General features: G+C 41.5%; 1 protein-coding gene across 1 annotated transcript in view; it reads left to right on the top strand.

Moving 5' to 3' along the window:
* Positions 1-12,427, top strand: part of cerkl (ceramide kinase-like) — a 160,173-nt gene that overhangs the window by 90,311 nt on the left and 57,435 nt on the right. The window contains 1 exon segment of the mRNA XM_060828120.1: positions 1,412-1,546. Within this exon segment, the coding sequence (XP_060684103.1) occupies positions 1,412-1,546 (135 nt within the window).

Below are 12,427 nucleotides of genomic sequence, written 5' to 3'. Positions count from 1 at the left end.
CTAGTACTCAAAAGTCCATTTGCATAATTAATGAGCTGAAGAGTAAAAATTTGCATGAGAAAGTTTGATGTTAGCCATGGTGAATCACCCACCGTGAATCACATCCAAAGGAACCGCCAAAAAATGAGAAAATCTAGTCCATAAGTATGCATTAATACCAGAAATATCATCAAAACAAGGACTTCAATTCATAATTCGTGTGGATGGTTGGTGTTCATCGTTCTTGTTTTATAAATGCTTTGGAGACAGATCTAAATAGTATTGCAATATGTTCTGAGGCTAGAGGACATTTTCTCAGATGTTCACAAGAGAAAGAAGCAGAATTAGGTCTTTCGGCACATTGAGTCTGCTGCACCATTCGATCATGGCTGATAAACTCTTCACCTCTGTCTTCTCCCTGTAACTTTTTAACCTACTACCAAGTTAAAAATCTGTCTAAATCCTCCTTAAATTTACTCACTATCCCAACATTCATTGCACTTTGGGGAAGCAGGTTCCAGAGATTCACAACCCTTTTGGGGGAAGTAGTTTCTCCTCAACTCTGTTTTACATTTACTAGCCCTTAACCTAAAACTAAGACTTCTCATTCTAGAATGCCCCACAAGAGGAAGCATCCGCTCAATGCTTATTTTATCCATTCTTTCTATCATCTTGAATACCTTTCTGATCTCCTCTCATTCTTCTAATCTTCCTGGAGATAAGAAGCCAAGCTCCAAATTACATAATTTTTGATTTTTTAAAGAAGCTGTAACGATCTTCCTTCAGAAAATCTGTGGATCTTGTAGTTAGGTTCTAGTTTTGATTTTTAGATAAGAGTGCAGGATTTATAAAATTAACACATGGGTTTTTTTTTAAAGGCATGAAAGTTGAAAGATGTGCAGGTTAGATGGATTGGTCATGCTAAGTTATCTGTAGTGTTCAGGGAGATGTAGGCGAAGTGGATTAGCCATGGTAAATATAGGGTTACCTGGATAGGGTGGAAGTCTGGGTGGAATGCTTTTCAGAGAGTCAATGTGGAAGGGCCAAATGGCTTCTTTCCACACTTGGGTTTCTATGATAAAGAACAATATGACTTTAGTTGTGCAAGTTTAGCGTGTATCTGAAACTTCTCAGGGTCAATGAAAGAAGTGACTGCACAGTGAACTTCGAAAACTTCCAAATAGTAGTTAGAATGCCTCAAATAGAGTTGACCGTAAGTCCAGAAACTGATGTGGATTTAATTTATAGATAAGCATTAAAAAAAGTGCAAAAATTGCAATAAAATATATACAAGTACGTTGTGAATTTGTCATAGGTAATTCTACTTATGAGGAAAATATAGTTCTAATTACTATTAAAGTGACATTGTTAAATTAATTAAAAAGATTGTAGTTGAAAAACAAATGAATTATTTATTTTGCTTATTTTACAGAACATTTTCCAAACAGACCAAAGTACCTGAAAGTTGTTATTAACCCATACAGTCACAAAACGGAAGCTAAACAAGTCTACGATGAACAAGTTGCACCTCTTTTCAAGTTGGCTGACATCAAGACTGATATCAGTAGTAAGTTATCCAGGGTTTCTTGTGTAAATCTCAATACTTTATCTGAAACAGATATCTAGGAAGTGGGAATCCTTTATAGTTTGTATGATTTAATAAGATAGTGAACTAACTCAACGACTAGGCCTGGATTTTGGCCAAGCTCAAGTGACTTGAGAATCATTTAAAATATGCAGACAGTTCTCCAATGGTTGGGATTCCACTTAGCATAAATGAAAGTAGTGTAGCTTGTTGGAGGTCAGTTATCTCAGCTCCAGGAAATCTTTGCAGGATTTGCTCAGAGTAGTGTCCTACCCCTAAACATGTTTTGCTGCTTTGCTTATCACCTTTCCCTCAAAGTCAGAAATGGGGATGCTTACTGGTCACTGCACAACATCTATGGCTTCTCAGATACTGAAGTATTCATATCAAAATGCAGTAGGACCTGGACAATATCAGGACCTGTACTGACAATTAGCAAGAAACATTCATGCCACACAAGTGCCAGGAAATGAACATCTCCAACAAGAAGGAATCTAACCATCTTCCCTTGACATTCAATTGCATTACAATCGCTGAATACCCTGTTGTCAACATCCTGGTGTTACTAAACTGGACCGGGTTGTTGTCAGTTGCAACAAGACATTGACAGATGCAGAACTGGACTGGTAAGTGGCAGATGGAATTCAAACTGGAAAAGCGTCAAGTCATTCACTTTGGAAGGTCGAATTTGAATGCAGATACAAGGTTAAAGACAGGATTCCTGGCAGTGTGGAAGAACAGAGGGATGTTGAGGTCTATCTCCATAGATCCCTCAAAGTTGTTACCCAAGTTGTTAGAAATGTAAAGAATGTGTATGGTGTGTTGGCTTTCATTACCAGGAGGATTGAGTCTAAGAGCTGTGCAAGGTTATGCTGCAGCTGTATAGAGTCTTGGTTAGATCACATTTGGAATATTGTGTTCAGTTCTGGTTGCCTCGTTATACAAAGGATGTGGAAGCTTTAGAGAAAGTGCAGAGGACCTTTATCAGGATGCTGCCTGGACTGGAGTGTATGTCTTATGAAGAAAGGTTGAGGGAGCTAGGGCTTTTCTCATTGGAGTGAAGAAAGATGAGAGGTGACTTGATCGAAGTGTACAAGATGATTTTCTCATTGGAGTAAAGAAGGATGAGAGCTGATTTGATAGAGATGGACAACTGATGAGAGGCATAGATAGACTGGATAGCCAAAGACGTTTTCTTATGGTGGAACTGTCTGTCATAATTTTAAGGTAAATTGGAGGAAGGTTTAAGGGAGATGTCAGAGATAGGTTCTTTACAAAGAGAGTGGTGGGTGGTGTGGAGTGCACTGCCAACAGTGGTAGTACAGTCAGAGACGTTAGAGACATTTAAGCAGCTCTTGGATAGGCATGTGGAAGATAGTACAATGAAGGGTTTGTACGTTACCCTGCTCTTAGAGAAAGAGAAAAGGCCGGCAAGAGCTGAAGGACCTGTACTGTGCCATACTGTTTTATGGTGTATTGCATACAGTTTTGGTCTCCCTCTCTACAGGACATACTTGCCATGGGAAAAGTGCAGCGAAGGCTTATGGTGTTGGCAGAATCATGTGAGGATAGATTGGTTCAGTTGGATCTGTACTCACTAAACTTCAGAAGAATGAAAAGGTCTGACTGAAATGCATAAAATTCTATCAGGGCCAGACAGACTAGATGCAGGAAACGTGTTTATTCTGGTTGGAGTCTACAACCAGGAGTCATATTCTCAGGATATTGGCAGCCCGTTTAGAACTGACATAAAGAAACATTTTTTTCACTCAGAAGGTGGTCAACCTGTGGAATTTATGACCACGGAGGCTGTGGAGACCAGTTCACTGACTATATTCAAGAAAGAATAGATATTAGATATTAAAGGTACATTTTTGATATTAAAGATATCAAGGGGTGTGGAGAGAAAGTGAAAATATTGGGTTGAAATAGAGAATCAGCAACGATCATACTGAATAGTGGAGCAGGCTCAACGGATCTGCTTCTGATTTCTATGCCCTATATTCTCTCCTGTGAAATTGCAGGACTGCATCATTTAATGGTCATGATGTCATCCAGAGTAACATACCATTATTGCTGAGTAAATTCCCTCACAACAATTAAATCTACTGTGAAAGGATATAAAAGCTACGGATAAAGAATACAAATTCCTTGTAGAACAGATTTGGTTACAATGTGAGGTGAAGGTGTCGGCCTTTTGACATCAAAGCCAAATTTGGCCAAGTGTGACATGAAGGAGCCCATGTAAAACTGAAGGTAATGAGAATCAGGGAGCAAGTTCTCGTCTGATTGGAGGTTTACCTGGCACAAAAGAAGATGATTGTTGTTGTTGCAAGTCAGTCATCTCACTTCAAGGATATCTGTGCAAGAGTTCCTGAGGGTAATGTCTTGGTCCAACCATCTTCAGTTGCATCATCAATGACCTTTCCTTCATCATAAGATCATAAGTGTGACTGTTTGCCAATGATTGCACATGGTTCAGTACTATTCCTATCTCCTCAGATACTGAGGATGCATATTGGTCTATTAGTGACTTTTGAGAAGATTTATAGCTCAGGTTGTTAAGTATGTAAGTTAGCTCGCTGAGCTGGAAGGTTTGTTTTCAGATATGTTGTCACCTTGACTAGGTAACATCATAAGTAAGAGTCTCTGATGAAACACTGGTGGTGTGTCTTGCCTGTCTTGGTTTCCTAAACTGGATGATGTCATTTCTGGTTCCTTTTTGCAAGGGAAGGTAGATGGGATCTAAGTTGATGTCTTTATTGATGGAATTCTAGTTAGAATGCCATGCCTCTAAGAATTCTTGTGCGTGACTTTGTTTCGCCTGTCCTGGGATGTGTGTTGTCCTTCATGCCACATTTGGCCAAACTAAGCAGGAGAGTTTAACCCATATCGTAACAGCTTGGGGGCACGGGTCCGTGACTTGAACAAGTATAGACAGGTTTTAATAGATTTGTTTTTGTCTCCAGGCAACGACTAGTCAAGTTGTTCGGCTAAGTATTACGTACATTTTTGGTGAGAACACTTGGTGCTATTAATTCTGCTGCTTTTAACTATCTTAAAGTACACCCACATCTTCATAACACCAGACAATGACCTGTTCAACAAGAGAGACTCTAACCAATCGCACGTTGACATTGAATGACCTTTACATTACTGAATCCAACATTTCAACATCCTCGGGGTTACCATTGACTTGAAATCTGATCTGGACTTGCAATATAAATAATGCTACATGAGCAGGTCAGAGGCAAGAAAACTTGCAGTGCGTAACTCCCCTCCCGATTCCCCAAAGCCTGTCTACTATTTACAAGGCACAAGTCAGGAGTGTGATGGAATACTCCCCATTTTCCTGGTTGAGGGCAGCTCCAACTACACTCAAGAAGCTTGACAATATCCAGGACAAAGCGGCACTATTGACTAGCATCGCATCCATAAACATTAGCTCTCTCAGCCATGGATATTCAGTGGCAGCAGTGAACGAGATGCACTGCAGAAATTCTCAAATTCCACACACAGCACCTTCTAAACCCACGACTATTATCATCTACAAGAACGAGGGCAGCTGATACATGAAAACACCACCTGCAGGTTCTCTGTTCCTCAGTTGAAAATAAATCGCCTGCGGTATTGCTGAGTCAAAGTCCTAGAATTCCCCCCTCAATAATATTGTGGATCTACCTACAACAAATGGAGTGCTATGTTGTAAGAAGACAGCTCACCACCACCACCTCAAGGGCAACTAAGGAGGGAAAGAAATGATAGCTCTGCCAGTGACATTCATAATACACAAACAAATAAAATAAAATAAAATGTGAAGAATGTGTTAAATGTTGACCACACCTGATTACAGGTATATTTCAGCCCAGGAATTTGCTGAAGGTATAGCCATGGGACAAAGATCGGAATACCTACTACGTTTTATAGATATGGTGACTAGTTTAAGCATATCCAGGTTGATAAACAATAGACTGGACAGCCTACCGTGGACAAATCTATGGAAAAATGGGAAGGCACAGACCTTTAGTTATCAGCAAAATTCTTAATAATATAATGGCGATGAATTTATTAATGAGATTCTAAATATTATAGAAATGTCTACTGCTGCAGAAAGTCCATTCAGCAGTGATTTGTGCAAAAGAAGCCAGGCAATATTGATGATAGACCAATATTTTGTGCAAGCTATCAGACAACTGTAAGTTGCAAGTGGGCATGAACAGTACATGCAAACATTTAGAGTCATAACATCATAGAGATGTACAACACAGAAACAGATCCTTTTAGTCCAACTCATCCATGCTGACCAGATGTCCTAAATAAGTCTAGTCCCATTTGCCAGCATTTGGCCCATATCTCTCTAATCCCTTCTTATTCATATTCCTATCTAGATGCCTTTTAAATGTAATTGCACCAGCCTCCGTCACTTCCTCTGGCAGTTCATTCCATATACACACCACCTTGTGTGAAAAAAGTTCCCCTTAGGTTGCTTCTAAATCTTTCAGCTCTCACCTTAAACCTATGCCCTCCAGTCCCACCTCAGCGAAAAGACCTTGTCTATTTACTCTATCCATGACCCTCATGATTATATAAGCCTCTATAAAGTCACCCCTCAGCCTCCGATGTTCACGAAAAGTAAATCCAGTTTATTCAGCCTCTCTCTATAGCTCCCCTGGCCACGTCCTTGTAAATCTTTTCTGAACACTTTCAAGTTTCACAACATCCTACCTATAGCAAGGAGACCAGAATTGCATGCCTTATTCCAAAGATGGCCTAACATGACCTCGCAATTCCTATACTCAGACAACTGAGTGGTGTAGCCCATAACAATTAGTACATGGTCAGAATCTAAAATTATCTTTAATGTTGAATGATGATCTTTCACTGCTAGAAGGAACAGTGAATAGCTCAGTTTTTGCATCTGGCTTACAAAGCTCAAAGCTCATTGTGGACTCATAACATTTGTCTCTTTGCAAATCTGTCATAGCACACATGTCAGTTCAAAGGCTGAGGAGTAGCATTATTGATATACAGTTATATTTCAGACATTCCCCACATATAAATGGTTCTTGTATCTGATATAGTGCACACACTAAAGGAGTGGCTGGGACCTGTATGGTATTTCTCAATCCTTAACTTATAAGTGCATCCTCAATGTAACAGATGACAATTTCTCCAGAGAACAGTTTTGCTTCTCCTTTCCCCAAAACATGAAGAGTCAAACAGCTCATGCAGTGGGATTTTCCACCATTGCTGACTTTCCCCAACTACAAGACCCTTATAGACTGCGCTCAACTAGTTTAGTAACTGTTCAATCAGCATTCTGAAGTTCACAAACAGAAAAGGCTCCCATTATATCAATTTTACAATTATGTGGCCATCAATACCAAATTTTGGAGATGTGCATTAGATACCCTTGGGATTGTCATGACTTGTATATACCAGAGAATTCACACTTTCTCATGCTCCAAGGTCTACTGGGCATCAAGGGATGGCTGCTGAAAGGAAAAGGTTAATCCTACAAACATAGCTCATGACACCTTTGTAAAACCATTGATGGACACAGAATATACTATAAACCGACTGACTCCCACAGCTATCTGGACTACACCTCCTCCCACCCTGCCCCCTGTAAAAACTCCATCCCATATTCCCAATTCCTTCGTCTCCGCCGCATCTGCTCCCAGGAGGACCAGTTCCAACACCGCACAGCCCAGATGGCCTCCTCCTTCAAGGACCGCAGATTCCCCCCAAACGTGATCGACGATGCCCTCCACCGCATCTCTTCCACTTCCCGCTCCTCCGCCCTTGAGCCCCGCCCCTCCAACCGCCACCAAGACAGAACCCCACTGGTTCTCACCTACCACCCCACCAACCTCTGTATACAGCGTATCATCTGCCGTCATTTCCGCCACCTCCAAACAGACCCCACCACCAGGGATATATTTCCCTCCCCTCCCCTATCAGCGTTCCGCAAAGACCACTCCCTTCGTGACTCCCTCGTCAGGTCCACACCCCCTACCAACCCAACCTCCACTCCCGGCACCTTCCCCTGCAACCGCAGGAAATGTAAAACTTGCGCCCACACCTCCTCCCTCACTTCCCTCCAAGGCCCCAAGGGATCCTTCCATATCCGCCACAAGTTCACCTGTACCTCCACACACATCATCTATTGCATCCGCTGCACCCGATGTGGCCTCCTCTACATTGGGGAGACGGGCCGCTTACTTGGGAACGCTTCAGAGAACACCTCTGGGACGCCCGGACCAACCAACCCAACCACCCCGTGGGTCAACACTTTAACTCTCCCTCCCACTCCACCGAGGACATGCAGGTCCTTGGACTCCTCCACCGGCAAAACATAACAACACGACAGTTGGAGGAAGAACGCCTCATCTTCCGCCTGGGAACCCTCCAACCACAAGGGATGAACTCGGATTTCTCCAGTTTCTTCATTTCCCCTCCCCCCACCTTGTCTCAGTCGGTTCCCTCAACTCAGCACCGCCCTCCTAACCTGCAATCTTCTTCCTGACCTCTCTGCCCCCACCCCACTCCGGCCTATCACCCTCACCTTGACCTCCTTCCACCTATCACATCTCCATCGCCCCTCCCCCAAGTCCCTCCTCCCTACCTTTTATCTTAGCCTGCCTGGCACATTCTCCTCATTTCCTGATGAAGGGCTTATGCCCGAAACGTTGAATTTCCTTTCCTTGGATGCTGCCTGACCTGCTGTGCTTTAACCAGCAACACATTTTCAACTGTGATCTCCAGCATCTGCAGACCTCACTTTTTACTACAGAATAGGGACATAATACTACCCATGCTTCTCTCAGGACCAGAGTGGAACAGATCATCGGTCTCCTCAAAATGAGGTTTGGATGCCTATACTTGGTGGAAGCTTTAAATATAGGCCAAAAAAGGTATGCTGCATCATTGTGACATATTCAGCCATCATAACTGGAACTCAGAAAAAAGGGATGGAACGTCATAGAGGAGGAGAAAATAGGAGATTGAGCACAATCCTCTGAAGCTAATACCCAGAATATTTAACTGGGAGACTTCTAGGGGAGCACAATTGAGGTAAGCACTATTTAGTGCAAGAGACCAGGCAGAACTTAACAGAACAACAGTTCCAGGATGTGCTTAGTCTTCCCTTCATTGCGTAACTTTCTATTGTTTGTTAGATGCCAATTAGCCCCTAGTCAGTCAGTTCACAGTACATGTAGATCTGGTTATTTCTGCACTGTTTGAACTTTTCCACTGTTGAATTACATGTTTTCTTCTCCATATAAATGTGTAGGATCACATGGCAATACTATCTTCAAGTATCTGCACATTACAGGTCCTCCTCACCATTATGGAGAAAACAACAGAGACAGAGCAGTAAGTGTGTGGTTCTGAGATAAGACAGCTGTAAAGGCTCCATACAGCAAATGATATTAAAGTGTTCTGCAGTGAAGTGTCTCATGATAGTCAGCAGCTTTGAAGCAAACCTAAGGCCACCTCCTTTTTAACCATTATACTCACGTTCACTGTTTTAGGTAGACTTCCAAATTGCTCTGAAATATTTGAGCATCCTGTTGGTCAATGTTTGACATGAGAGAGGAAATAATTTCTTACAATAGGCCACTGAACTACAATATGGAGATATGAACTCCATATTGACCTATAAGCATAGAACATAATGCACACTCTTTAAAATGAGAAAAACATAATGAAATGTTGTTGTATAGTTGTGTGGAATCATCACCAATTCCATCCTCTCACTGAAAAGGTGAACATAAGTATGGATGATCTGTACATGGTAGCCAGTTATATCCACATTAGCATCAATATAACATCCTCAATCAACGTCAACAAAATAGAGGAACTGATCATTGACTTCAGTAATTGGAGTGAAGGGTATGCCCTTGTCTGCATCAATGGTACTGAGGTGGAAATAATCAAGAGCGTCGAGTTCCTGGGAATGAACTAACCAAATGTCCTGGTCCACTCATATTGACACAATGGTCAAGAAAGCACAACAACGTCTCTATTTCCTTAGCAAGCTAAGGAAGTTCGGTATGTTTGATTACCCTATGCACTTTGTAATGTATGGTATAGTATGGTCTGCCTGTACTGCAAGCAAAGCAAAACTTTTCACTCTACCTAGGTACAGGTGACAATAATAAATCAAATCAAATTAAATTTAAGTACAACGCCTAGCTGCAGCCAAAAGTATGATGGTTCAAGGATCTATAATGGCTGATGCCACCCACATTGTTACTTGCTTGGAGATTAGCAATGCTTGGCCATTATAATTTCTTTCATCCTTAGCATCGTTAGACATCCCAATCATTCCTGAATTTGGTGCATTTTCACCATGTCCAACAGCTACCAAGAGACTAGACCAAATATTCTAAGACTGTAAATGAATATAAGTGTACAAAAGTTCAGAATTCTTTCACAATTCATTTCACTTCATGCCATTTATGGGCCCTGGAGAATTTTAATCTTCCTCCCTTGCATGTAATGCCTAAACATAATCCAAATGTCTTCAGCAGTGGCAGAGGGAATCTGCTCTTTATTTGGCAGTTGACCTGGAAGACCTGACGGATCATTTCCAAAGGTATTTAGGCTACAATTGGCTGGGGGAGTATAAAATGAAATACTTAACCACCATAAAGCATCCCTCCCAGTAAAAGCTAACCTTTGACATCTGAGACCATATCATTGCCTACCTACAGTTGGAGTGAGAGAATGAAGTTCAAGGCATTGTATTCTAGTATGAGGTATGAAAGGTGAAGCAGAAATTGCAAAGCCAGATGAGAGTTTTAAGTTTGCATCCCACATAGCTTTGCGTAACTGATGTGACAAAGAGCTAATAATTGCAAAGTTTATAAAAGGTCAAGATAGCTTGAGGCCATAATTTTTAATGCTTATTCTCGCAAAAAAAAAGAGCTGACCAATGAATTATAATTTGCTTCCAGATGACTCTGTAAACACTAATCAGTGGATAAGTAATTAATATAATTGCCCTTCGCAGCGTCTCTCATCCACCCCAAAGAGAGAATGTACATTACTCTACCCATGCTGCATGTTGGCAGACATTTTGTCTCTTTATTGCACAGTTGAGCTTGCTGAGATGGTGGCAAGATTTCAACTTCATGTCCTTATGAAAGAAATGCAGGCCTTACCTCAGATGAATGATGATCCTCCCATCTTCCATGCTCTCTTTTGAGTTACTGTTCCTGCATCCTCAATGGCCTTTCATACTCTCTTCATTTCCATTCACCCTCTTTATATTACGATTAATGCTCTTATTTACTACCAGGGCAATGCCTCTGAGCAGCCATGCCATTGTTTACCAGTCCAGTGAATGCCAAGCCCAGATCTGAGCTTCCCTTTTTCCCATGGATACTCTAACTGTATCTCTCACAAATGTGTCTTCCCCTGACAAGTCTTGTCACCATAAGCTCGCTGAGGATTAACACCTAATCCCCCAGCAATGACTACAGCCCAGCCTTCCAGGCTCTCAGGAAGACTGCTGCTGACATAACTCCATGAAGTTACCCTGTCATTAAGTCACCCTTCAGTTATACATGCATAGTACATGACTCTGATCCAGCTAGCTCAGAGCTGGCTGAGAGAGTGAACAGAACCCCTGATACTTCTGTTTATATCTGTCAACCAGGACTCCCTGATTGTAACAGGGAACTCAGTCTTTGAGATCCACCTGGCTGACTTGATTCTCATCACTACAGCTGCAACTGAGGATAGCACAGTCTTTAGACATGTGTCTCCACAGCACCCCTACTGACACATTTGTGATACCTGAATTGATTGCAAGAACACTGATCCGTGGACTGTTCAACATACTATGTACCCAACTGACTGTAACCAAGCTCCTGGACTGAGATTGGATGAGCCTGATGAACCGCTAAACCGACTACCACGACCTCTTGACTCACCATAGTGAGTCTTCACTCCACTGTTGTTCTTTGAAATTCAGACGTGGCCATTTGCTTGAAATGCATGCAGCATGTTCGCACAAGCTGCTGACACGTTGCAGCTGTAACACCGACAGTCTGATACCGTACAGTAAAACGTCCACCCCCTTGACTGTTCAGTGGTCTCGACAGTGACAAACTAACTGTCTCTCCCTCTCCACTAAACACCAATGCAATCCAGAGAGGCTGACAGCATTGCAAATTAAAGCTGAAGAGTCCATGTGCTAAAGAGAAATGCAAGCCAGACAGTTTGGCAACATGCAAGTAAGCATGAAGAAAATAATCTTAGAGCCATTAGATGTGTCCTACAGTCAAAGTGACCCAGAAGTACGCAAAGCATAAATTTTCTTTCATGTCAAAATGAAGTGTTTAGGAACTGAAGTATCATTTGAGCTGATCTGAAATAGACATGGTGATGTCGTAAGGTTGATACTGAAAAGAAACTCATGCATAAAAGCAATCACAATTTTTTAAACCTCTTAAGAGGTCAAATTACATCAAAGACAGACAATTCATTAATAACCACTTAAAACTGTGAATAAAAGTAGAAATACATGCCACTGCTGAGAGAAGCAATTCTAAAGACATTAAAATTTAGCTGTATATTCATAATGGGTTCAGCTATACTAACAGATCCTGATTAATGCAAACAAATGTTACAGCTGAATCTGAAAAACAGCCTTATTTTCATGGTATATTAGATATCCTATCAAAGAAATCCAGGAGTACTTGAGGGTTTTTTGTTTCCCTAAGTGAAGGTTGCTGAGGGATTCTGAAGGCTTTTATTTTGTTTTATTTTTATTGGAACTCTGAGCATTTAAATCACTTTGTTTGTGGCATGATAGATCCCAAGTAATGTTTTTGTTCCAGTTTTCAA

The sequence above is a fragment of the Hemiscyllium ocellatum genome, chromosome 7 (genome assembly GCF_020745735.1).
Source record: "Hemiscyllium ocellatum isolate sHemOce1 chromosome 7, sHemOce1.pat.X.cur, whole genome shotgun sequence".
Lineage (NCBI taxonomy): Eukaryota > Metazoa > Chordata > Chondrichthyes > Orectolobiformes > Hemiscylliidae > Hemiscyllium > Hemiscyllium ocellatum.
This window is presented reverse-complemented; position numbering and strand designations above follow the sequence as displayed.